The 27,445-nt window shown below is 45.0% G+C and overlaps 1 protein-coding gene across 1 annotated transcript; it reads right to left on the reverse strand.

The window, feature by feature from the left end:
- Positions 1–687: 687 nt before the first annotated feature.
- On the reverse strand, positions 688–27,445 carry LOC311140427 (inhibitor of Bruton tyrosine kinase-like). The gene is made up of 25 exons (XM_084175482.1): positions 27,030–27,445; positions 26,696–26,792; positions 26,388–26,512; positions 22,357–22,467; positions 21,834–22,004; positions 21,239–21,356; positions 20,916–21,096; positions 18,292–18,415; positions 17,861–18,038; positions 17,453–17,606; positions 16,607–17,248; positions 14,082–14,168; positions 13,807–13,889; positions 13,506–13,543; positions 13,157–13,253; positions 12,730–12,831; positions 11,981–12,098; positions 11,708–11,768; positions 11,295–11,422; positions 10,970–11,082; positions 10,552–10,834; positions 10,220–10,474; positions 9,767–9,961; positions 2,218–2,350; positions 688–1,982 (listed from the first exon to the last, which is right to left on the reverse strand). Exons 1-25 carry the CDS (start codon positions 27,357–27,359, stop codon positions 1,857–1,859), a joined length of 4,050 nt encoding a protein of 1,349 aa, XP_084031608.1. The 5' UTR covers positions 27,360–27,445; the 3' UTR covers positions 688–1,856.

Consider the following 27,445-nt stretch of genomic DNA (forward strand, 5'->3'; position numbering starts at 1 on the left):
TTATCAACAACAACAAAAATTCAGCTCTCTGTTACATTCTATGAACAAGGAGAATTTCAGGAGATATCCACATTCATAAAGTTGAATGTTGCAGTGGTGAGCATCTCTGGAGTATGTCACGCTCATTAGCAGGAGGTAAACGTCTAATGAGGTAAACACTTACCTCACATCTAATGAAGTAAACGTTATTGGCAGGAGGCATACGTTGTGTGCCTGTCAGTGACCTAGCTGGATCATCCCTACCTGACATGGAGCCAAGTCGTTTTCCGAGAGCCTTTCTGTGTAACGCATCATCGCCGTCCTGACTAATTGAGCTTAATGTAGTAATCACTAGGAACTCAGGTCTCTGGCTGACTCCTGATGTGATACTATATCAAATTAGGACCATTAGGACCCCTTAATCACCACGCTCTCTCTCTTTTTATGGCAGGTTCATCACGGGTAGGTGTTTAATGGTTGTTTACTTATGCAGATCACAGATGTTAGAGCGGAGAGAGGCACTGTTGTTTCCATTTAGATAGATTCAGTGAGAGCTGCATTTGTCAGGGAGTTTGAGGGCGATTGCCTCCATTCTTGTGGCAACACTACTGACATGTTTCACATAACACAAGATAGGCCTATTGAAATATTGCACAAATAATTATGAGACCAATTCTACAATAAGAGTGATAGAACCAGGAGACATGGTCGTTGCACAGGTGAGTTCTTTATTGCATGCCATTTTCTCACATCCAAAGTCTCAAACGAAGGGTGCTGCATGGAGGAAGACTGGGTTTACATGGTCCAGGTCTGGGGTACCAAGCCACCACATCAGCTCCAGAACACAAAATAAAGTAAAACAACTCAAATACAGCCAGCCAGAAGGTAGTGAAATTATTAGTGTGTGTGTGTGTTTGTCTGTACATCAGAGGATCATCAGGGTGGAAGCAAGGCACAAACCCTCTCGACAGCTTGCCCTATAAACTGTGATAAAAGGGAAACCAGCGAATACTCTTATACAATTAGCTCATATTAGAAAACGGCAGGATGCATGACACCGTCACTCCCTACCCACCTCCTTTCATGACTCAACTACCCTGCATCATACAATATATCCAGAACACAACTAAATTCACAACTCAAAGTAGAACTAGGGAGCAACCATATCAGGCTAGCCTCTGAACTCCAGGCCCAGGCTTTCTTTTCGGCCTAGTTCTTCTCAGAGGAACTCATACTACACTACCTTTCCTAATTGCAACTAAGATTATGCACCGAAAAAGTGTGAAACAGACCAATCCTGCTGGGTAATGTAGTTTTGGACCCAATTTGTAGTTTGGACTGCTCCATTTCCTTATATACTTTGTCTTTGGCAACTACTTAACTGTGAACATATTTTAAACAGCTGAAACTTTTTGGAAGAATATCATTACTCATGTTTTGATGGCAAGGTGCAAAAATTGTGCATAACATGGGAGTCATTACTTATAAACCTCAATCTTTTCTCACCCACTTTTCCTTCCTCAGGGACACACTCAAAAGGTTAATACGAGAAAAGAGGAGCAGTGACAAAAACTAAGAAACACTGGAGTTAAGCATAAAATACCTGCGTCAGACCCAGCCCACTGGCACAACTGGGCCTGAGGTATATCTTAACACTGACTGACAGGAGATACATATGGTCATGGGGTGGATAAGGATATGAGTATGTGCTCTCACAACATTGTGGGTGTGTTGTTTGATAACATTGTGGGCATGTCGTCCCAACGTTGTGGGTATGTTGGCTGATAACCTGTGGATATGTCGTCTCACGACGTTGCGGGTGTGACGTCTCACGACGTTGCGGGTGTGACGTCTGATAACATTGTGGGTATGTTGTCTCAGTGTTTGTTCCAGAAGGGGGTGGCGATGGGCCCCTGGACAGACCGCTCCACCACAATCATCTCGTCAGGGTTGTTAAGGGCACCGTAGTGATGCAAAAGCTCTTGGATCGCTGCCTCCTCAATCTGCGAGGAGGAGAGAGAGGGGGACACACAAACATTAGGGTTGAATATCAACAGCTGATCTACAAGTCCTTCAGATTTCCTGTGAGTAGGGAGGCATTTATCAAGGTACTGAATAATTTGGCTGAGTACGTGAGTTCGGTAGACAATCTCACAGTGAAAGAAAATGAAAGGAAAAGCACAGTGTGCATAGTCAACATCAGCTACCCATTTCTGCATGCACACACACACACTTTACCTGAATGAGTGCCAGCGGTTTCTCTCGGCTGCGGATCAGTGCAGCCTCCTGCTGTTTCTCCTCCTCCACGATGGAAGCAAAGGTTACCATGGAGGCCATAGGGGGGCTGCCCGCTGCTCCCAGCACCCAGGGGCTGATCGGTAAAGAAAATGACCATGAGTTTGTGACAGGCTGAACATTCTCCCCCTCAATTGTTCCTTTTTTCCCCCTGTGGTTGTTCAGGGTTTGTTCAAGGCTGGGACAAGGTGACATGTGTTAGGTACATCCTGTAATAATTCTGACGCTGATCTGACACAGAGTGAGAGAGACAGACAGAGACAGACAGAGAGAGGTCTGCACTGGATATATGCTATGTGACAGTGGTAACCAAGGATGACCACAGGCTACCCAAGAGGACAAGGGTTGGGTGAATTGCAACTGACACGCAGAGAGTGTGTGTGTGAGAAAGAAAACGCTAATGAAACGCTGATGGTCCCCGTAAGGCAATAGAGAAAACATTGATTAATAACGCTGACGTATATTCTACTTATAAAACACTACAAATATGGATATTACACTTCCCCCAGCCCCGAACTCTCCCTCCTTCCATCCCTCCCTCTGTCTGTGCTCATCCATAAGCATGAGGAGTAGACTAGAACCTGGAACCTACTCCCTGTTCTGAGTGATCACTTGTGACATGGAAATCTTCCCTTATCAATGCTGATTAGGATCAGAAGCCAACACTACACCGTCACAGACTCACTGTCTGATTCATATTCAGGGCCAACTACTAGGCAACGTACCAAATGGCACCATATTCCCTACATAGTGCATTACTTTTGACCAGAGCCCTATGGGTCCTGGTCAAAAGTAGTGCACTACATAGGGAGTAGGGTGCCATTTGGGACGCATCCTTAGAGACTGCACAGAGTGGGAACGGACGTCACTGGGAGCATTTCCGATCTGTGGGCTTTCATCTATCTTGGCTCTGGGCAGTGATAAAAGATATACGTCTGGAAGACAGAGGCCCAAACTAAACTCTGGAGACTATGAGGAAGTAAGCGAAAGTCAAGAGCTTCTGCAAAAACAGAGAGATTGATACCATCGGGGTCACACAAGTGCACACACACTTCCTGTAATTCTTTGGCTTGATATGATGTGAGCGATATCTCGCCGATCATGTCACAATTCAAAAAATTGCTATCAAAGTTTGAGTAGAAACATTCACACATTGGTTTCACAAGCATTCCTCAAACACCTCTGCCCATATTATGTGTTAATCTAGAAGTCAACGTTATAGGATACAGCACCAGTACATGAACAATCTACTCATACTGTACACACCAATCTTCTCTTCCAAACTTTTGTTATGTCAAAACACCCAAAAATCTATAATGCTGAAGTTGTATCGTTTACTGTCGTTTCAAATCAGGAGTACACAGTATTCAGTTAGCCTGGTCCCAGATCTGTTTGTGCGCTCTTGCCAACGCCTATGGTTATTTTCATCGTAGCACAAACAGATCTGGGACCAGGCAAGTATTCAGCTCTTTTGGCATCTAAAGCGCTACCAATCCATCTGGTGTCTGAGTGGTGGTGTGGTTCACGGTGCAGGGTGAAGTTGCCTCTAGACGATGATCTTGGGTCAGTTTTGCATTTCCCCCATTAATAGTTAAGGTCAGGATTGGGGGAGGGGAAGCTGAAGCTAGGATCCGTTCCTCTGAGAAATTTCACCAGGGGCGTAGTTGACTAGACTATGGGTTCTTCTAACTGACGTGGCAGTCTTGTTGAATGGGAAGTGAAAAGGTCATAGTGACCGTCAGCCGGTTGGCACCACAGCCCGAGCAGTGAGTCACACCCTGCCTCTGGCAGCTGCTTCCCTTTCAGTACATTGACCCTTCGCTAAGCCCCCCCCCCACTTGGTTACATTATTACATTTTAGTCATTTAGCAGACGCTCTTATCCAGAGCGACTTACAGGAGCAATTAGGGTTAAGTGCCTTGCTCAAGGGCACAGACTTTTCACCTAGTCGGCTCGGGGATTAGAACCAGTGACCTTTCGGCTACTGGCACAACGCTCTTAACCACTAAGCTACCTGCCGCCCCACTATTGCAACCTCTAACATTATCCCAGGAAGCCAAATTCCCCCTTCGAACCACAAGCGAAATCCCTTCACAATGATCTCAATATGTGTTTTTAATACACCATGAAATTAAACACAGACTACCCTGGCTCATCAGGAAACTCTTGGGTATATTGTGGTGGGCTGTCATTACAATTGCTTCACAGGAACCTAGGATTGGGTGGTATACCGTATTTTACGATATACCGGAATTGATGCACGGACCGGTTTGGGTTTTTACTTTACCTTCTCTAACGGTATTTGAGTGTTTGGCTTGTTAAATGTGATACGCCGTGTGTAACGTACATTTTTATAGTTTACTTCGCTACTTGAGTCATCTGTCTCCGCTCTCTCTCCATGCTGCTTTCCACACAGACCTAGCCTCGCCCCGTCACTCAAGGAGCGCATGCGTTGTTCCTCAACCACGAGACACTTGCATTCAGTCTGCATGCAGCACATGCAACAATGTTGATGACAAGGATGCTGTTTACACTTTGCTTCTTAATATAAATCCACTAGCGTTCTATAACTACACTATTAGTTTGTGTTTCTTATATCTGAAAACAGCTAGTTTGTATTTTCTTAGCAAGTTGGGCCTAAATCTTGTTAGCTGCTAATGCTAATCGCTTGCTAGTTAATAAATGTAGTCAGATGGTGTAGACCTAAATCAGCATGTTGTTTGTGCAACAGTATCTTCTAAACCAAAGAGGAATATTCGAAGCATGAATATGTTAACTACATGAAGTAGCTAAGAGAAAACATTCAATGTAGCCAAAGATTATTGGATCCCCTAGGAAACACTTATCAACAATTTTGGTTCCTACCCTGTCACAATAACGCCTCCCTGGCATTTTCATTTGTTGTCATGTCAAACAACACTGTATTCAAAGTGCCCACTATTATATTCTAACTATAGAATTAGAATAATTATATTTTCATGATGCCAACAGTTCACCCAAGTGTTTTGCTCTAAATCACAAGTCAAATCGCAATTAGAAAATGTGGTTAAAAATAAGGCCTATGAATTGTGGAAATTATCTCAAATTAGTGCAGGAAATGCAGAAATTATGAAAGTGCTGCTAATTATTTTTGGTTGAATTGAACAGTATAAAACAATCAGAAAGGAGAAAGACCCATTTAAAATCACTTAGAATGTATGTGTTGCCACCCTAGGGTCACGCACCATAAAGCAAAATGTAGAACTTTTATTATTCAAAAACATAAAATACCGTCATATACCGTCCAATTTCTTTTAAATACAGTGATATGATATTTTGGCCATATCGCCCAGCCCTATGGGAACCTGGTAAAATTATGTTTATAGTGTGGTGTGGGGATCTATTTTCTCATAATTGGATCCGTATGTGATGAATAGCTTAGAAGGAATGCATTAATGATAAGCATAGAAGGTTTGTACTATACTGATATAAATTGTTTCACATAACCAGCTGTGATTCATGTGAGGAACGTTAGGGGGTAGGACAGATAAGACTTGTATTTCTTACAGATACGAACACTGCCTCTTTGTTGTCTGTGAACCGTTGTCTGTGAACCGTCCTTGAATGTAGGTACTCACAGTACAGTGGAATGGTGTCTTTTGGGTGCTAACTCCACAGGTTGTTATGATAAAAACGTATGCCTGGCAACAGTGTGCAACGGTGGAGCGCCAAGAGGCTGGGACCAGCCTGTGCGCCAACGGATTGGCTGAGTAAGTCTAAACCACGCTCAACCTCTACCCTGATAGGCCCAGCAGAGAGCGGGAACTAAAACTGTCAGGGTATTTACGGAAGGATTTAGAATGAGGAAGTCAGTTCTCTGAGTGCCCTGCGTGGTATTTCAGTGAACCTGTATACGAACCATCATACTTATCATACATACATTTTGCATATAATAAATTTAGCTTGGATTGAATATCTCTTGATTATGTTTTCTCTTATTCCAATACCAGATTTGAATTACGCAATTTCTAACAGTGGCTACCCACTGAATGGCTCTGAATGCACTGTGCATGCTGTCAAAGCTACTAACCACTTTTGGGGCTAATAAGTGCTCTCAAAACGTTTGCTGATGTCGACAGCAGATAAGTAATTTTCCTAATATTGCCAACATAAACTTAAAGGAAACAAGTTATATTAAGTAGTTCGCTAGCTAGCAACGTTTGGTGCTCAATGAAACAGAGCTAGCTAACCAGTTGAGCTAGCAAAGTATAATTTCGTATTAGAAAAATACTCCAAGAGGCTCTGCATTTCAGTAATCACAGTGAAAAAGGAAGTAAAAAACATATATATATATATTTGAACTCAGTTTTTCCCACTGCCTTTCATGCGTTCATGAGCTTGTCGGAGGTGTTGGACTCGACGACAGTTGCTATCCCTTGGAGTGCTGTGATTGGTTGCCTAAAATTTCAGGGCAGGCTTATCGAAGGGAGTTAGGGCGATATTTTCCTCTCGCTAAAACAATGATGAGTGCAGCATTTTTATCGCCATCTGTGCGTCTGCATAGATCACTTTGCACCTATGTAGGCAGGAGTTTCACGAGAGTGTGTGTAGTAGAGGAGAAGGCTATGCTTATTAGCCTTACTAGCCTTTCTTTTAGTCTAATTATTATGAGCCTTTTAGGCTTTTATTGATGGATAATGTTACAACCACGTCAGAGCTTTTAGCCATCAATAAAGGTGATACTTTGCAAGTATCCCACCATACCTTCTCCGCTATGCAATCCGGTTTCCGAGCTGGTCATGGGTGCACCTCAGCCACGCTCAAGGTCCTAAACGATATTATAACCGCGATCGATAATAGACAGTACTGTGCAGCCGTCTTCATCGATCTGGCCAAGGCTTTCGACTCTGTCAACCACCGCATTCTTATTGGCAGACTAAATAGCCTTGGTTTCTCAAATGACTGCCTCGCCTGGTTCACCAACTACTTCTCAGATAGAGTTCAATGTGGCAAATCGGAGGGCCTGTTGTCTGGACCTCTGGCAGTCTCTATGGGGGTGCCACAGGGTTCAATTCTCGGGCCGACTCTTTTCTCTGTGTATATCAATGATGTCGCTCTTGCTGCTGGTGACGCTCGGATCCACCTCTATGCGGACGACACCATTTTGTATACATCTGGCCCTTCATTGGACACTTAACAAACCTCCAAACGAGCTTCAACGCCCATACAACACTCCTTCCGTAGCCTCCAACTGCTCTTAAACACTAGTGAAACTAAATGCATGCTCTTCAATCGAACGCTGCTGGCACCCACCCACCCGACTAGAATCACTACTCTCGGCGCGTCTGACCTAGAGTATGTGGACAACTACAAATACCTAGGTGTCTGGTTAGACTGTAAACCATCCTTCCAGACTCACATTAAGCATCTCCAATCCAAAATTAAATCTAGAATCGGCTTCCTATTTCGCAACAAAGCCTCCTTCACTCATGCTGCCAAACATGCCCTCGTTAAACTGACTATCCTACCGATCCTTACAAAATAGCCTCCAACACTCTACTCAGCAAATTGGATGTAGTCTATCACAGTGCCATCCGTTTTGTCACCAAAGCCCCATATACTACCCACCACTGTGACCTGTACGCTCTTGTTGGCTGGTCCTCACTACATATTCGTCGCCAAACCCACTGGCTCCAGGTCATCTATAAATCACTGCTTGGCAAATACCCGCCTTATCTTAGCTCATTGGTCACCATAGCAGCACCCACCCGTAGTCTGCGCTCCAGCAGGTATATCTCACTAGTCATCCCCAAAGCCAACACCTCCTTTGGCCGCCATTCCTTCCAGTTCTCTGCTGCCAATGACTGGAACAAACTGCAAAAATCTCTGAAGCTGGAGACTCTTATCTCCCTCAATAACATTAAGCATCAGTTGTCAGAGCACCTTACCGATCACTGCACCTGTACACAGCCCATCTGAAATTAGCCCACCCAACTACCTCATCCCCATATTGTTATTTATTTTGCTCATTTGCACCCCAGTATCTCTATTTGCACATCATCTCTTGCACATCTATCATTCCAGTGTTAATACTAAATTGTAATTATTTTGCACTATGGCCTATTTATTGCCTTACCTCCATAACATGCTACATTTGCACACACTGTATATATATTTTCTGTTGTATTTTTGACTTTATGTTTTGTTTACCCCATATGTAACTCTGTGTTGTTGTTTATCGCACTGCTTTGCTTTATCTTGGCCAGGTCGCAGTTGTAAATGAGAACTTGTTCTCAACTGGTTTACCTGGTTAAATAAAGGTTAAATAAAAAATAAAATAAAATAAAAAAGCCCAGTGTGCAGGAGCTTCTTACCTTCCAATGACATTTGAACATTTCAGATGCACCTGCTCAAGCAAACCAGAGACTTTCAGGGCTGTTTTCCCGGACTAGCCTAGTCCTGGACTAAAACTCATGGTCAATGGAGAATCTCTTGGCTTAATCCGTGCCTGGGAAACCACCCTCCAGAGCGTTTCATTTGGACAGTAAAGCTTAACATAATCAACTCTAAATTCTCTGTATAAAAAGTCCTCCAAATCATTATTCCTTCTTTCCTTTGCTTCCCTTTGGAATAACTGAGAATCATCATAAAGATAAACTCTCTGCAAGTCACTACCGCATTCTTCTATTGTTGCCGCTTTCTTAGTGACCAAGTTTATTCTAAAGAGATCCCTCACACACAGATTTAACTGAATTCCTGTATGGTTAACCATCAGCTAAAACATAGGCCTAATTATGGCACAATCACCGTAGATACAAGCTTTACTATCTTCTTGCTTCAACGAATTTGTGCCTCACCAAGGTAACCAAATGACATTGATGCTATTAGAGCTGTTATTGTGTCAGATTCCTGTCTTTGAAAGAAACAGGAAGCTGCATGAGCATGGCAACACAGAGACATCTAGTGGACAACACTGGTACTTTTGGGTAGAGGACTAGTTCATTGATTCATCGGCCATTTACATTTACATTTTAGTCATTTAGCAGACGCTCTTATCCAGAGCGACTTACAGTTAGTGAGTGCATACATTCTTTTTAATATTTTTTTTTTATACTGTCCCCCCGTGGGAATCGAACCCACAACCCTGGCGTTACAAACGCCATGCTCTACCAACTGAGCTACATCCCTGCTGGCCATTCCCTCCCCTACCCTGGACGACGCTGGGCCAATTGTGCGCCGCCCCATGGGTCTCCCGGTCACGGCTGGCTACGACAGAGCCTGGATTCGAACCAGGTCTCTAGTGGCACAGCTAGCACTGCGATGCAGTGCCTTAGACCACTGCGCCACTCGGGAGAATAAGGGCATTCATCCCTTGACCATACACAAATGCTAGTGTACTCCTCTATATTGTGTGTTTATATGATGTACACCTCTGTATGCGTGTTGGTGATGATGAACATAAAATATGACCGTCCGTCCGTCCGTCCGTCCGTCTGTCTGTGCATAGTCTTACCCGGCGGGTCTCTCTGGCTCGCTGGGGGGCTCAGCAGTACATTTGAAGGTGACCCTCCTGACAGCAGAGACTGGAGGCCCTTGAGCTACTAGCCTTCCCGGGGCCCCTGGCCCCACATTCCTGACCCGCCTCTCCTCCTCCACCAAGAGGTCCCGGAACGCCTGAGACGAAGGGGGTGTCTGGACTGGAGTGGCCCTTAGGAGAGGAGAGAGGCGGAACCACATTCAACAACATTTGATCATCAAAAGTGCTACTTCTGAGCATTAAAAAGTACTACTTTTACTAACAGCTGAGGGAATAGGCAGATTTTGTATTTGTACATGAAACAACATCTTCAACACAAATGAGAGACCGGGAGAGGACCTACTCTATTACATAGGGACTGTCGCAACAACCCACCACCTTCTGTGCTGGCTCTGATTTCAGGAGCGTTCCTTATGGAGGGGAGCTTACCATGCTTTCGCGCTCTTCAGGGGAGTAATGACTGGTGCCGATTTGGACAGGGCACACTCTGCACTGCCCTCCTTGGTTGCCATGGCGATCATCTTCCTCTGCTTCTGGGAGAGCTTGGCTGGGAGAGGGGACTGCTTGCTGCTGCTGCCAACACTGCCAGGACTTTTGGGAGTGGCTCCGAGACTTTGTGTCTTCGAGCTGGCCTCCATATCCATGATGGCCCTGAGGGCCAAGACAGGAAGTGGCAGAGCAGGACTGGAGAGAGAAACGACACAAGGTCACATAAAGTTCCACCCCTGACCCCTGACCTGGTCCACAGTGACCTGGCTCACCTGGCTGTGACTTTGGGGATGGGCTCTGGAGCAGAACTCTTTGGGGGTCCGGCGGGGAGGCTGTTCCTCATGGTGGTGGTGGGGGTGCTGGGGGGAGTCTTCAGCCTGGGACCTCCTCCAGCCCTCTCCTCCTCGGGCCTGTCGTGGAACACGGGGGACTGGAGGTCTCGGGGGCTGCCCACACCCATGTAACTGCCCTCAGAGTCAGATGTCATCAGCTCCTGCAGAGACTCCATGGAGTTGGTCTTTCCTGACTTCACCAGGCTGGGAGAGAGGACTGAGACTAGAAGAGACATATCATAATCCATATCAGCCCAACTCCAATGAAAGGAAATAATTATTGCGTGCCGTGACACAGTGTGTGTGTGTGTGTGTGTGTGTGTGTGAGTGAGGATGGGTGAGGGTGTGTGTGTTCTACCTGCAGCGGGTGGGCTCTGGATGATGTCAGAAAGGGTGTAACCCCCTGAGCTGTCGGAGCGTCGCCTAGGCTTTCTCTTGGCCTTCAACTTAGCCTTCTTCAACAGAGTCTCCCTGAGAGGAGGAGAATGATGAAGAGGAACAAGTTCGACCACGGTTCAAATGTTAGGGAGGTTATTGGGTGGATGCATTTCATTCCAAAACATTGGAACCTAGTTTCAGCACCAATTCAGTCCCATCTCATTCATGACGGGGAGTGAACGAGGGAGCAACTTTGTGGAATGAGATGCAGCCACAGTGTTGTACAGTAGTTTGATAGATAGTACCTGCAGGAGTAGTCCAGTTCAGTGTCAGCTTTAGAGCTGAATGAAGAGTCCCAGTCCTCGTCCTCGTACACACTGAGGTCCGGGCCGTCTGGGTAAGGCGTGATCAGTCGCTTCTGCATGGCCGGAATCTGACAGGAACAGGATGGTAACAGGTCAGTTCGTCAGAACCGACGGTCGTGTTCAGTTCAGAACCCAGGGTCGTTTTCAGTTCAGAACCCAGGGTCGTTTTCAGTAGGCATCAAATGGATGAAGAGAGTGAAACAGGGTGGGACTATCTGAGAAACCCTCCAATAAGAAACCCTATTTTTTGTTTGGAAAAGTTCTCTGTTGAGTTCCCCTAATGAACATATGCCAGGTAACTCACTATACAGTTGATGCAGGTATGGTCATGGCACTGAGGGGAAATGACTCACCATCCTCCTGTAGGAGGCAGAGAGCTCCACCAGCACGTCATCACTCAGGATATCCAGCGCTCTGAAGAGATACAGCGAGAGATACAGATATATAAAGTTAGAGAGGGAGGGAGGGTTAGAGAGAGGGGAGGGGGAAGGAAAGAAAGAGCGAGAGGGTGAATCATCATCGGTTTCCTAAGAACTATACAGCCTCTGTAAGCATGTTCACATAACAACATAAGCCATACATACAAATGGAACACACTAAAACACAGATACGGTATACACACTCACTTGGACTCGAGCAGGGCAGCCATGTTGAGCACGATGAACTGGATGCAGGACAGTTTGAGCTGCTCAGCGTTGTACATGGCAGAAAACTGCAGCAGCTCTGCAGCGTTCTTCAGAGTCACTGAGGAGACAGAGGAAGCTGTTTTTAAAAACCAGGACAGTGCTCTCACACAAGTGAGACAACAAAGCAGTTTCATATCATGTTGACAGGTGTGATGGAAATTCTCTCTCTGTGTGTATCAGATCATACGTTTAAAATAATGCTGCTTTGTAATTACATGTCTTGGTTGGGTTCATGCGAGTGACGGATTGACCACACACAGGAGTAAACCATAATATCACTGATAAGCAATTTGGCAGTACGCCCAGAACATTGCTCTGGGAACTAAAAGGAGTATCTCAGTTTCAAGGTCCCAGCTTTGAGAGAAGAAGCCTCGTGAGGTATCAGTCAGTCACATGCAGGAACCAATGTTAATAATGAATAATGTAAATCATGCATATATGACTTGTTTGTGTAGCAGTATATAAAGACTGAAAGGGAACGTCCTTTTCAGAGTTTTCATCAAGCTTGGATTGAGTTTGTGAACCTCTCCGGCCGTGATAATAAAGAGTGATTCATTTAATATTGACTTCAGGTGTGCCTGGTGTTGAATTTCCACCACACAGGCATGAGAGAGGAGAGGACAGAGGAATAAGAGAGGAAATGAGGGAAGAGAGGGCTAAGAGGACAGAAGGAAGATGAGAGGACGTACGGTTCTCAGTAATGGCCACTTCACACATCTCCTTCAGTCGGGTGATGAGAAGCTGATCGGCCACCACCAACACGTTGCAGACAAACTCTACATTCAGAGTCTCTGGAAGAGGATAGAGACAGACTTTTAGCTTCCACTATGTAGCATTCAACTAACTACCTTGTGCATCAAGATCGGAGTCAACATGATGAGGTTCATAAATATCATTATGGTTAGCCACATGATAATTATTTTTAACTCAATATTTATTTAATGCACTTATTTGACAGGGACAGCGCACATTTATCAACATTTCAGTGTTCACATCACTGTATATGTACCCAAGTTAGCAAAAGAGCTAATTCCCATCCATAGTCCCTAAGCATTTTTCACTGAGTATGTGTGTGTGTACAGGTTGTATATGCATGATCTGGTGTGTTCTGTGTACCTTTGATAGTGGGACACTCGTCAGTGTAGACATATTCTAGGATGACCTGCAGTATCTCTGAGCTGGTGGGCATCTCCAGTGCACTACAAGAAGTGGCCTGTGGGTGGCACACAACAACTACATTACCAACACTGATCACAAGTAGCAGCACAGGTATTACTCAAGAACAATGCCAGACAACGTTTTCAGAGCCAAAGAGTCAATGGTTACTTCTGGCAATATTAGTGTACAATGAGCAAGACCTCCAATTGCCAGCAACTAAAACAGCCATTTTATAATTGTATAAACTAATACGGATTGACAAATATGAAATACCATCAAAGACATGGCAAAACATAACATGACATACCTCTATCCAGGGGTTCCCCAGCATACTGTGGAAGTACTCTGAAACACATACATGACATGTTTACAATCAATTTTCAAGAATCCTTTTCAAATCATCTCCCAGACACAATTGAGATTCTCCATTGAGCATGCTTTTTAGTCCAGCACGAGGCTTAATCTGTGTATGGAAAACTGGCCCCATAGCTTTAACAAATGACTGGCAAATGTAGTGTCAGATGTCTACAACCTTGAATAACCTGAACCCACAGTTCACCCCTCACACTCCAAGAAACGCAACAATATGTTGACACATTGTAGCTCACCGAGTCTGGCACACAGTACACACTTGTGACAGGGGAACTCCTTGCCATCCTCAGACCTCAGAGTGACATCACAGAGGTAGGAGCTTGGGAGAGACACAAATACAACTTAGACTGAACAATATCTCCTCTCTGAATATCTGAATGTCATCTGACAAGGACACAACAATTGAATAGAATCACAGAACATTGACTTGAATGGGAATGTCCGTTCTAGTAATTATCTTTCTATGAACACAACATTGTCTCAGGTAATCTGCCACATGGCAATTACTCACCACTTTTTCTGGTTGAATCGTGGCTTGTTGCCCATCTTCTTATGCACTACATTGATCTTCCCGTTTTCATACTTCACTCCATCCAAACTGTAATAAATGTATAGTAAATCTGTATTTAACAAACCCCCATAAGGTCGATGCCCGTGCTGAAATCTAATTAGCATAATACAACATTGCCATCAAAATCTGACGAAGTGAATACGTTTTTTGCATGGGCTGTGTCTCAATCCAACGCATCCGCCGATGTCGGCCTTCCGCATCTGCGGTGGAAGGTGGCAGAGCTACAGCGGTGTTTATCTCACGAAACGTCTGCAGTGTCCGAACGATTTGGGCTAGAAACTATTTGAACACGAACGGGTTCTCCGTCTTGCTCTACGACATCCACAAGCTTCACAGGACTCATCTCAAGTCGCTAACACCAGCATCCCAACTGCGAACAGGTATCCAAAAAAACTTTTGTAAAGTCCAAATGGTTTGAACTACAAACTAATATGACCCCACCGTCGAAAGCTGAGACCCTCACGACCGTGTTCTATGTTTTGCTCTACGATGCCCCCAAGTTTCACGAGACTCGTCTCAAGGTAACCCCGTAAAAAATGACTGAATATGAATAGGATTTTTTGGGACCAGGGTAACACACGTAACCTTTTTTTTTATGCTTTCCTATATACTGTATTTCAGATGCATTTGAGACCTCTCAAACCATACTTCCTTTTGATAAATGTTTTGACTATCTGTTTTGCCATTATGAATATGTTATTCAATGCGTTTCTAAGGCTAATAGCAAAAGGCCAAATTCAATGCCTTGATTTGCACACTCTTGGCATTCTCTCAACCAGTTTCATGAGGTAGTCACCTGGAATGCATTTCAATTAACAGGTGTGCCTTGTTAAAAGTTTATTTGTGGAATTTCTTTCCTTTGTAATGCATTTGAGCCAATCAGTTGTGTTGTGACAAGGTAGGGGGGTATACAGAAGATAGCCCTATTTGGTAAAAGTCCATATTATGGCAAGAACAGCTAAAATAAGCAAAGAGAAATGACAGTCCATCGTTACTTTACGACATGAAGGTCAGTCAATCTGGAACATTTCAAGAACTTTGAAAGTGCAGTCCCAAAAACCATCAAGCGCTATGATGAAACTGGCTCTCATGAGGACCGCCACAGGTAAGGAAGACCCAGAGTTACCTCTGCTGCAGAGGATAAGTTCATTAGAGTTACCAGCCTCAGATTGCAGGCCAAATAAATGCTTCACAGAGTTCAAGTAACAGACATCTCAACATCAACTGTTCAGAGGAGACTGCGTGAATCAGGCCTTCATGGTCGAATTACTGCGAAGAAACCATTACTAAAGGACACCAATAGGAAGAAGATACTTGCTTGGGCAAAGAAACAAGAGCAATGGACATTTGACCGGTGGAAATGTGTCCTTTGGCCTGATGAGTCCATATTTTAGATTTTTGGTTCCAACCGCCGTGTCTTTGTGAGACGCAGAGTAGGTGAACGGATGATCTCTGCATGTGTAGTTCCCACCGTGAAGCATGGAGAAGGAGGTGTGATGGTGTGGGGGTGTTTTCTGGAGACACTGTCAGTGATTTATTTAGAATTCAAGGCACACTTAACCAGCATGGCTACCATAGCATTCTCCAGCGATACGCCATCCCATCTGGTTTGCCTTTGTGGGACTATCATTTGTTTTTCAACAGGACAATGACCCAATACACCTCCAGGCTGTGTAAGGGCTATTTGATTAAGGAGGAGAGAGATGGAGTGCTGCATCAGATGACCTGGCCTCCACAATCACCCGACTTCAACCCAATTGAGATGGTTTGGGATGAGTTGGACCGCAGAGTGAAGGAAAAGCAGCCAACAAGTGCTCAGCATATGTGGGAACTCCTACAAGACTGTTGGAAAAGCATTCCAGGTGAAGTTGGTTGAGAGAATGCCAAGTGTGTGCAGAGCTGTCATCAAGGCAAAGGGTGGCTACTTTGAATAATCTAAAATCTATTTTGATTTGTTTAACACTTTTTTGGTTACTACATGATTCCATGAGTTACTTCATAGTTTTGATGTCTTCACAATTATTCTACAATGTAGAAAATAGTAAAAATAAAGAAAAACCGTTGTATGAGTAGGTGTGTTCAAACTTTTGACTGGTACTGTATATCTTTTTTTATACCTAATGGGGTCCTAAAATTCCAAATCAAATAGCTAAATGATCCATGGTATAACCATCTTAAAACAATTCCATATCTTAGCTTAGTAGACCCCCACACCCCCCAAAATCAGGCCAATGGTGTCTGAGATTTTGCGTGTGACAAACGTACGTACAGTTGATTACTATAGCGACCCCTTGGGCCAATCAGGGTAATTTTGTGAATGCCAGATCTCTATGGCAAGAAGCATCATTCACCCAAGTTTCGTCAAAATCGTACGTGACGTACGTACTAACGGACGGAGACAGACCCACAGTCCCCTCCACGATTTAATCGCGGGGGACAACAATAATAACCAACTCAGTCCTCACCGTGCCGACAGACTGCCCATGCCCAGCTTCTTGGCCACACCCTGTAAGGTCTTGACCGGGTTGACTCTTCCTCCCTCTCCAGCTCCGGCCTTGCCTCCCTTGCCTTTTTTCCCAGGCTTGGTGCCCTTGCTTTTGGGCTTGTCTCCGTCCCCTCGGGCAGAGGGGGTCAGCGAGCAGTATACCTCCAGGGCCGAGCAGCCCCTCAGGTTGCCCTCATGGAAGCCCAGGTCCTGCAGGCTGCTGATCAGCTGGTCCTGCTCCGGGTCTGGGCCATGTTGATTCTGTTTCTGGCCGAAGACTCGTGGCCGGTGGTCCTGCACCAGCAGCTCACAGAAATCGGTGTAGATGAACTTCAGGGCGTGCTCCAGCATCTCAGGGCTCACCTTCTCCAGCACCAGCAGGTCACAACCCACCGCGTCCTCGCTCCTCCTCACCTCCCCGTCTCCCTCCTCCCAGTCTGGCACCAGCTGCTTCCTGAAGAACTCGGACCTCATGGACAGGAGGTACTTGTGGGCGGGGAAGGTGCGGTCTCCGGCCTGCAGGGTCACGTCATGAATGCTATCCGTCTCGTCCGCTTCCTCCAGCAGGTTCCGGAAGTGTTGGGAGAAGGAGGAGCGAGATACGCTGGGAATCTCATACAGGCTGGGTGGGGGAAGGAGAGAGATCAGGGTCACGTTCACTAGGTACGAAATGCTAAAACAATTTGTTAAACAGGGATGTACTATCTGAATTTACCCAATAACAAACACTTCTTGTCCATTTCAAAACTTCTTGTTACGGTGTGGCCTAATGAAGACATAGTTCAAATGTTATAAAGGTGCGACAACACACAGAGAGGAACAGTACCTGGTTTTGGGGTCCGACTGCAGCACTCCAAAGTTGCGTCCCTTGGAGTCCATGGTGATGCTGACCGCACGGTGGACGTAGGGGAGCTTCTCCAAGCGGATTCGCTCGTACACAGTTCCACCCTCAGGGAGACCACACACCTCCACACTACCATCTAAAGCACACAAGGGAGAAATGGTTTAGTCAAATGACAATGCAGTGATTCTAACTTACTTCCCAATGATTAAAATAGTAAACAACATTACTTACGTTCAAGAGTGCAAAAGAGTACTTTTGAATCTAAGTCTTGTATACTATTTTTCCATACTTCATGAAGTTAATCATCCACCATACATATAAAAGAGGAAAGTGTGAAAGAGTACTTGTAGTACTCAGAGGTATCATTATTAAACAATTTTCTCATCTCACCTTTCTTCTCCACGCTCTTCCTGTACTCTCCGTGCCACTGTCCGCTGAAGCCCTCCCCTTCCTGTGTGACAAACATCATGTTGTTCCTGCTCAGGGCGATGTCCGACATGAACACCTGGCGCCCGTACGCCCACCTGCATTGTCTCACTGAACCGCCTACTGAACGCCAGCAGAACACCTGATAGAGAGAGAAATCAATACAACTTTAATAATCCAGAGGGACAATTAGAAAGACATTGTCAGTGTGTGGCGACAACAAATACATTGAATAAACACAAAAGATCATACAGATCAACACACATCTCATCATCAACCAAACTTCATATGGAGTGAATCGTTTGCACATTAAGAATCCACCAACAAATGGACTGTAGCTAGTCAACACTAAGTATTTGGTATTTTTCAATGTATCCGACCCAGCTGGTCCTTACCCTCCCAGCTTCATCCAGGGCCAGGATGGCCACCTTCTCTCCCCCTCCCTCGTTCAGGACCTGGGGGTCCACACGATGGTCCAGGCTGCCTCCGCTCACAAGGACCTTCCTGATGTTCAGTTGCCTGAAAGAGAGGCATCGGGCATGGGAAAGAAAAACTATGAGTTGATGGAGAGCGAGTGACTGAGCAGAATGATCATGATCATCACATATCTCTCGCTCTCTCTCCTGTTAACCCATAAGAGTCTAAGCCCTTTCTAAGCTGGGGGAGGGGGTAACTACTAAGCTTTATGGAATTGTTTTAAGAAGGTCATACCAAGGATCATTTTGCTATTTGATTTGGAATTTTAAGACCCCTTGAAGTATATATTTGTTTTATTAAAAAAATATATGATGAACAATTATTTTGGGCCTTACTGCTATTAGCCCATACAAAACACATTGAATAACAGATTCACTACATGAAACAACAGATAGTCCCCCCAAAAAGTTTGTTCTGAAGTGCCTATCCTATATCTGAGAGATACATGTATTTAACCCCTTATTCTTGTCACTAAACAGTCTCCATATATACACTATATATACAAAAGTATGTGGACACCCCTTCAAATTAGTGGATTCGGCCATTTCAGACACACCTGTTGCTGACGTGTTTAAATCTCCATTGACAAACATTGGCAGCAGAATGGCCTTACTGAAGAACTCAGTGACTTTCAACGTGGCACCGTCGTAGGATGCCACCTTTCCAACAAGTCAGTTCGTCACATTTCTGCCCTGCTAGTGCTGCCCCAGTCAACTGTAAGTGCTGTTATTGTGAAGTGGAAACGTCTAGTAGCAACAACGGCTCAGCCTCAAAGTGGTAGGACACACAAGCTCACAGAATGGGACCGCCGAGTGCTGAAGCGCGTAGTGCGTAAAAATCGTCTGTCCTCGGTTGCAACCCTCACTACCGAGTTCCAAACTGCCTCGAAGCAACGTCAACACAAGAACTGTTCGTTGGGAGCTTCATGAAATGGGTTTCTATGGCCGATCAGCCGCACACAAGCCTAAGATCACCTTGGTACCAGTAGGTCGCTGAGAGGTCTTGAAATGGGATCTGCTCCCCACTGAGCAAAGGTCATGAAAATGTGCAGGTCATGAAAATGTGTGTAAAATATAGAAGCTAAACAGCAACCTGCCATAAGACAATTATGAAACTCTAAAGTTTGGTCATTACCTTTCAATATTACATCTGATGTGTCAATAATGTATCTAACCCAAATACTTGTCAAAATCTGTAGTAAACTAGGAATGCATGCCACCCTATGACATTATGAGCTGTAGCAGAGCACTAGAGCTGACGCAATGCCAAGCGTCGGCTGGAGTGGTGTAAAGCTTGCCGCCATTGGACTCTGAAGCAGTGGAAACGTGTTCTCTGGAGTGATGAATCACGCTTCACCATGTGGCAGTCCGACAGACAGATCTGGGTTTGGTGGATGCCAGGAGAACGCTACCTGACCGAATGCATAGTGCCAACTGTAAAGTTTGGTGTAGGAGGAATAATGGTCTGGGACTGTTTTTCATGGTTCGGGCTAGGCCCCTTAGTTCCAGTGAAGAGAAATCTGAAGGCTACAGCATACAATGACATTCTAGACGATTCTGTGCTTCCAACTTTGTGGAAGGCCCTTTCCTCTTTCAGCATGACAATGCCCCCATGCACAAAGCGAGGTCCATACAGAAATGGTTTATCAAGATCGGTGTGTAAAAGCACTTGACTGGCCTGCACAGAGCCCTGATCTCAACCCCATCGAACACCTTTGGGATGAATTGGAATGCAGACTGCGAGCCAGGCCTAATCACCCAACATCAGTGCACGACCTCACTAAAGCTCGAGGCTGAATGGAAGAAAGTCCACAAAGCAATGTTCCAACATCTAGTGGAAAGCCTTCCCAGAAGAGTGGAGGCTGTTACAGCAGCAAAGGGGGGGACCAACTCCATATTAATGCCCATGATTTTGGAATGAGATGTTCGACGAGTAGGTCTCCACATAACTTTGGTCAAGTAGTTACATAAATTAGAGCAAAACAACCGACATGTACGTGTTCGTGAGAAGTTGGCAGATTGGCTGTACCGACTTCAGACGAGTCCCAAGACGCTTGTAGGGGTCGTGGAGCAAACACCATCGTGTTCGTGAGAGTCATCTTTCCATAGAGGGGTCATAATAGTTTGTAGGCCAAACCGGTCGGACGCTACAGACGATTATTGAGAAGACCAATTTTCACGATGTCTCATGGTCTGACAAACACTATTCTAGCTCTGTCACCTTTCACAGCAAATGCGGAAGTGTTACATAGGCGGATCCGGTGGATTGAGATGCATCCAATGCAAAACAGATATCTCTAGCTTAAAATGTAATGTAAATGTAAACTGTATTGTATTATGCTAATTAGATCGACTTAATGTCATCTCTCTCTCATAAAGAAAATGTTATTTGGAATTCGGTCAATTCAGGAAGTAAACTGAAATTTGTATTACAATTCTCCTCAATGAGAAATTGGAATTGCAGTTTACTTCCTGAGTTGACTGAATTGAAATGGAATTGACCCCAACCAAGGTAGTCACTTCTCCACTATCGGTGTAGTCACCTGGATGCCAACTTCTTGCACTGATAGTCAGCCAGCAGGTAGATATCTCCCTTCTCTGTCACCACCAACGTTGCCCCATTACTGGCCACTGCCATGGTGATGGTGACATCCTTGTGGTAGAGGGCGGACACCTGGCGAGGCGCAGTCACACACCTCTCCCCGTTGGGGTCCAACAGGTAGCCTAGAGGTCAAAAGTCAACCATCACCATATATACAGTCATGGTAGGGGAATAGTAGAGCATATCATTATAGTTGCCTTGGCTTAGCTTCAAGGTAATTGGAAACCACTGTTTTGCTATGGTGTGCCAGTCATCATGACTTACCCAGCTGCCCTCCGTTCAGTCCAACTGTGTAGACAGCCTCCCTGGTCCACAGCACTGTGTGGAATCTCCCCGCTGCTACACCAATCACAGTCCTGCCTTTAAGGGTCTTGGAGAATACCTGCATCCCATTAGACAAGACCAACTCAGTCAACAACCAATCCACACTAATTCAGCATACCACACTTTCAAGTGTCTGCTCTGTGTACATGTTTGTCTTATGATGGGGGCCAGGGGAATCATTTATCAATCATGAGTGGCATGTGCATAAATCATTAATATAACACTTAGTCACTGTGATTTCAGCATTTACATAGGTTTAAGTTGATTGAACAGGCAAACAAACAATTTCTGAGGTAAGTAATATTGCATTGGTTTTGTTTATGCATTTGTCATAATAACAAATAGACAAATTTTACACACACACACACATACATACATACATACATACATACATACATACATACAGCTAAATGAGGCCCCAGGAGTTTTTCCCTTAGCTTGTCCTACTCCAGTCACATTGTTAGGGAAAACTCCCTATCTAGCTGCCTAGCTATGTCTCTATATGGTCACCAAGCCTGACCAGGTGCTCTCTTACCTGTTTGGGCAGGTGGCTGTAGGCGGGCGGGGGAGCCAGGCCCAGCTGGTGGAAGGTGTTGAGGCCAAAGGTATAGACGTAGCCCTCCTCGGTCAGCACCACCGTGTGGTCCTTGGCTGCAGCCACCTGGGAGCAGTGATGGGACAGGAGCCCCTCCACCATCCGAGGAACCTGACAGATGATAGGGGACAAATAGGCACATGAGCCCAAAATCCACTGCCCTATTTCACTTCAAATCGTTTTTTTAATATATCAAATAGTTTGAGCGTTTGCTTGAGCCTGCCCTGGAGTGCCTTCAAATGGAGCAATATTAAAGTTCACACTTTTGGGACTATTCCATTGGTTCCATTGTACCAGACAAGCTCAAACACATTTCAAAAATGATTTGAACTCAGGTTAACACAGGTAAAAAAAAAGATATTGTTATAGAGGGAGAAGGAGATAAATAAACCCCAGGTACACTCAGGCCACAAACAGTCAGAGTAGGTCATAGGTCAGATACAATACAGTATATTATTCTCACCAGATATGTCTGTTCGTCCCCGTGTCCCAGTCGACCTCCCTGCCCATGTCCACAAGTATACACCTGTCCCTTCTGAGACAGGAACACTGAGTGGAACTTACACAGCACCACCTGAGAGGAAAGGAAACACATAGGTCTATTCAGTGAGATAATTTTGTTCCATTGTCAAATTCTCTTTACAAGTTCTCAAAGAAAAAGACAGCAGCATGTATGACATTGTTGATTGTGCGTGTCTTTCCATTTCCGTGGCCAAAGCCCTCTCGTAGTAATAGTCAAATAGTGGTGGTACTATAGGCCGGGGCACAAGTGGAAAAGTAAACATCATTACTAATGCATCGCTCCCCTCCGGCACTCAAAAGGGCGAAAGGGATGTTTCCCCGAGTATCACATTGATAACGAGACAACCCTACACACATACACACAGCCGTGGCTCATTTAATTAAAGCATGTCATTCTGGGATAAATATTTTACACCCAGCACCTGTTGGACTGCGGGCAGGTTGCACTGAGGACAAAGGCTCTTTGCCTCAACGTGAGGGGTACCAGTAGGTCGCTGAGAGGTCTTGAAATGGGATCTGCTCCCCACTGAGCAAAGGTCATGAAAATGTGCAGGTCATGAAAATGTGTGTAAAATATAGAAGCTAAACAGCAACCTGCCATAAGACAATTATGAAACTCTAAAGTTTGGTCATTACCTTTCAATATTACATCTGATGTGTCAATAATGTATCTAACCCAAATACTTGTCAAAATCTGTAGTAAACTAGGAATGCATGCCACCCTATGACATTATGAGCTGTAGCAGAGCACTAGAGCTGACGATGTCATAGGATTGCATTCACTAGCATAGCTCCCTGTGAAAAGGTCCTTCCTGTCAGCGTCTAAATAACCGCTGGAAAACAGTTCTAACTGATTCTAACCCTAGTTAGGGTCTACATCTTTACAACATTATCTCATACAGTGCATTCGGAAAGTATTCAGACCCCTTGACTTTTTCCACATTGTTACGTTACGGCCTTATTCTAAAATTGGTCAAATAAAATAAAATACTCAATCCACACACAATACCCCATAATGACAAAGCGAAAACAGGTTTAGAAATGTTTGCCAATTTATTAAAAAACAGATATACCTTATTTACATAAGTATTCAGACCCTTTGCTATAAAACTCTAAATTGAGCTCAGATGCATCCTGTCTCCATTGATCATCTTTGAGATGTTTCTACAAGTTGATTGGAGTCCACCTGTGGTAAATTCAATTGATTGGACATGATTTGGAAAGGCACACACCTGTCTATATAAGGTCCCACAGTTGACAGTGCATGTCAGAGCAAAAACCGAGCCATGAGGTCGAAGGAATTGTCCGTAGAGCTCTGAGACAGGATTGTGTCGAGGCACAGATCTGGAGAAGGGTACCAAAAAATGATTGCAGCATTTAAGGACCCCAAGGAAACAGTAGCCTCCATCATTCTTAAATGGAAGAAGTTTGGAACCACCAAGACTCTTCCTAGAGCTGGCCTCCTGGCCAAACTGAGCAATCGGGGGAGAAGGGCCTTGGTCAGGGAGGTGACCAAGAACCCGATAGTCACTGACAGAGCTCCAGAGTTCGTCTGTGGAGATGGGAGAACCTTCCAGAAGGACAACCATCTCTGCAGCACTCCACCAATCAGGCCTTTACGGTAGAGTGGCCAGATGGAAGCCACTCCTCAGTAAAAGGCACATGACAGCCCGCTTGAAGTTTGCCAAAAGGCACCTAAAGACTCAGACCATGAGAAACAAGATTATCTGGTCTGATGAAACCATCTGGAGGAAACATGGCACCATCCCTACTGTGAAGCATGGTGGTGGTAGCATCATGCTGTGGGGATGTTTTTCAGCGGCAGGGACTGGGAGGCTAGTCAGGATCAAGGGAAAGATGAACGGAGCAAGGTACAGAGAGATCCTTGATGAAAACCTGCTCCAGAGTGCTCAGGACCTCAGATTGGGGCGAAGGTTCGCCTTCCAACAGGACAACGACCCTAAGCACACAGCCAAGACAACGCAGGAGTGGCTTCAGGACAAGTCTCTGAATGTCCTTGAGTGACCCAGCCAGAGCCCCGACTTGAACCCGATCTAACATCTCTAGAGAGACCTGAAAATAGCTGTGCAGAAACACTCCCCATCCAGCCTGACAGAGCTTGAGAGGATCTGCAGAGAAGAATGGGAGAAACTCCCCAAATACAGGTGTGCCAAGCTTGTAGCGTCATACCCAAGAAGACTCGAAGCTGTAATCGCAGTAAAGGGTCTGAATACTTAATGTGACTTCAGTTTTTAATTTTTAATAAATTGGCAAAAATTTCTAAAAACCTGTTTTTGCTTTGTCATTATGGGGTAGTGTGTAGATTGATGAGGGGGGAAACAACTATTTAATCCATTTTAGAATAAGGCTGTAACTAGACAAAATGTGGAAAAAGTCAAGGGGTCTGAATACTTTCCGAATGCACTGTACATCTCTACAACATTACCTAAAAAAGACCAAGTTATCTTACAAGGTTTCTTCCTCAGACCTCTCAGCACCCTCTATACCAGGGATCATCAACTAGATTCAGCCGCGGCCGATTTTCTTTGTTGAGCAGATGTTCGGGCGGCCGGAACATAATTCCAAATAATTTGTAGACTGCAAATTGTACGCAAAAAGCCCAAACAGATAATGTTTGACTAAAGCATAATCATTTCAAACCGTGCTTACATTTGTATACGAGCATGTGTCTCTCTATTATGCTTGGGAATACTTGGGAACAGATTTCTTAAATTAAAATCACTTGGAGCTGATTTCCTGGTGTCTTATGTCCAACAATGAAAATAAATAAAATAAAAAATGTTGCTCCGAAAATTAGGGGCCAAATAAAAGAACCCGCAGGCCAAACACGGACAATAGCTGTAATAACACTAAGAGCCTCCACATGGCCATCAGTGAAACTGTAGAGTGGCCCGCACATAAAGCCAACGTGGGTTTAACCATGCAGAGCTGGGCTAGACAAAGCCAGACACAGAACCCAACCCTAGTGCACCTCTCCTAATCCTCTCATTCATTCACTCTCTCACTCAGCAGCTCACTCAAAGAAGACTACGACTGATATTTCCATTTCTAAAACGCCCAAATCCATAGTGAAAGGAGGACAATGATGTCAGTGTTTCCCCTTTATTCTTTTAGCAGCGGCGGACTGTCTCTAAATTGTTGCCACCACACCAAAAAAAATATGGAACAGGAAAAAATATAGCGATGCAAATGATAACTGTCTTCTGGTAGATGGAAAGGCTTTCCCAAATACCTTCTCAATGAAATGTTAACTAACTAAAAAGTAACCTATGCCTACCTGGTAGAATCATTTCATGATTATTTGCATCAATCCAGTGGGCATTTGTTGTGCTAACTCCATCACGTGCTACAGAAACACTAACCAAACAGTGCTAGGTGCATGTGCACTTGAATTAAAAGGTAACTACATTGGATGTTTCCCAGACCTCAAAAGTGGTCTCCTGATGTGGTTTTAGCATTGTTATGTGAGAGCTACATAATAGCCAGTTACCATTGCTGTCATTTTACCCCTTATACTGTACACAACCACCCAATAAGAACAATGGCAATTTATACAAACACATTTGTTTCCTAGTTTCTACTCATGCCCATTGTTCCTGGGAGAGCAGCCTGTTGTGAGGGGAATATCCCAGGAGGGGGTCTGTTTTGCAGGGAGGGGGGACCCAGGTGACATGCCTGTTATCCAGGAGACACAGGTGAGACAACCGTGTTTTTACATAAGCATTGTTGTGATGGATCCCCCTGGTGAGCCATATATTGAGGCCAAGTCTGTGTGGAGGGAGGAGGCCCCAGGAGACTAGGGTGTTTAAGGTAGGGAAGCCCTATCATGACTCATGTGACTATATAACAGCTGTTGGCAAACAGAGGCAGAACATCTCTTTCCCTTAAGAGGAAAAGAATAGAGCGAAGACCGAAAATGTATTGGATCTCTACAGTAGTCGGTTTGTTTACCTGTTTGACATAAACCCCGGTCCGGGCGAACAGATCCACAATCTCCGGGTGATGCCTGCTCTCCTGGTTCCCGTGCCCCAGACTGAAATTGGTGTTGTTCCCCCAAGTATAAACCTCAGTGGGGTCTGGGAGAGAGAAAACAAAAGTTACAAAACAATGCTTGCCACAGCCAAGAATTCAACACTATTTTCTCCATGTAGGCAACAACAATTGTCAACTGTCGTGACTATGTGCTTTAAAGAAACATCCACTTTTTATCATGCATAGTCTAAATGAGAGATGGCTATGAAATGGTAAGTGATCCTCACCCGTCTTTGTAAACACCACGTGTGCTGGTCTGTCCTTCATGGTTATGTCCAAGACAGAGAGGCCCTCCTTATCCTGGGTGGAGAGAATGCCGCCATGCTGCAACACAGAAGCACCATTCTAGTCTAGAGCGACAATATTATTTCCCTATACCTACATCTAGCTGTAGGCAAGTGATGTATCGGGCAAGAATAGAGTAGCTACAGTACAATAGTACTTCCAATGGAAGCCATATAAATGTCTTCCTCCACATACCAATCATTTATGTAGAGGCCAAAGGAGGCTCCGTCATCTAAACATTCGTTCTGAATCCCTGAAACACAGAGGGAGACTCACCTTAACCAGTGACATGAGGCAGTGGATGTGTCCGTAGAAGACGCTGCGGTGCAGGGCGGTCCAGCCAGACTCCTTGTCCTTCACCATGAGGTCAGCTCTCTTGCTCTCCAGCAGCCATTCCAGCAGAGACCTCTTACCCAGCGAAGCGGCCAGGTGCAGAGCCGTGCGACCGAAGGCGTCCCTCAGTGTGGCTGCATTGTGGCAGTGGGTGGTGAGGAAGGCCCGCAGGCGCCCCTCTGAACCCCGCGTCAGCGCCGCCACCACCTCATCTGCATGCCGCATGGAGCGGCATTTTGGCGTGCAGTCTGGGGATGCCATCTTCCCACTCATCCTGAGTGACCACTAAACCTTGCAGTAAACCCCCCGCTCTAATTCAGCAATCTTACCCGGTCACGGAGACCCAGCTCCCCCAACTC

The sequence above is a fragment of the Coregonus lavaretus genome (genome assembly GCF_964263955.1).
Source record: "Coregonus lavaretus genome assembly, chromosome: 13".
Lineage (NCBI taxonomy): Eukaryota > Metazoa > Chordata > Actinopteri > Salmoniformes > Salmonidae > Coregonus > Coregonus lavaretus.

What these genes read in the sequence shown, in the direction of transcription:
- LOC311140427 (XM_084175482.1), bottom strand. Translation starts at nt 27,359, where the DNA reads ATGAGTGGGAAGATGGCATCCCCAGACTGCACGCCAAAATGCCGCTCC. An exon ending in TGCAAGAAGTTGGCATCCAG is followed by an intron (nt 18,416 to 20,915) that starts GTGACTACACCG and finishes CCTCTCTTTCAG; the next exon opens with GCAACTGAACATCAGGAAGG. An exon ending in CCCTGGATGAAGCTGGGAGG is followed by an intron (nt 18,039 to 18,291) that starts GTAAGGACCAGC and finishes TCTCTCTATCAG; the next exon opens with GTGTTCTGCTGGCGTTCAGT.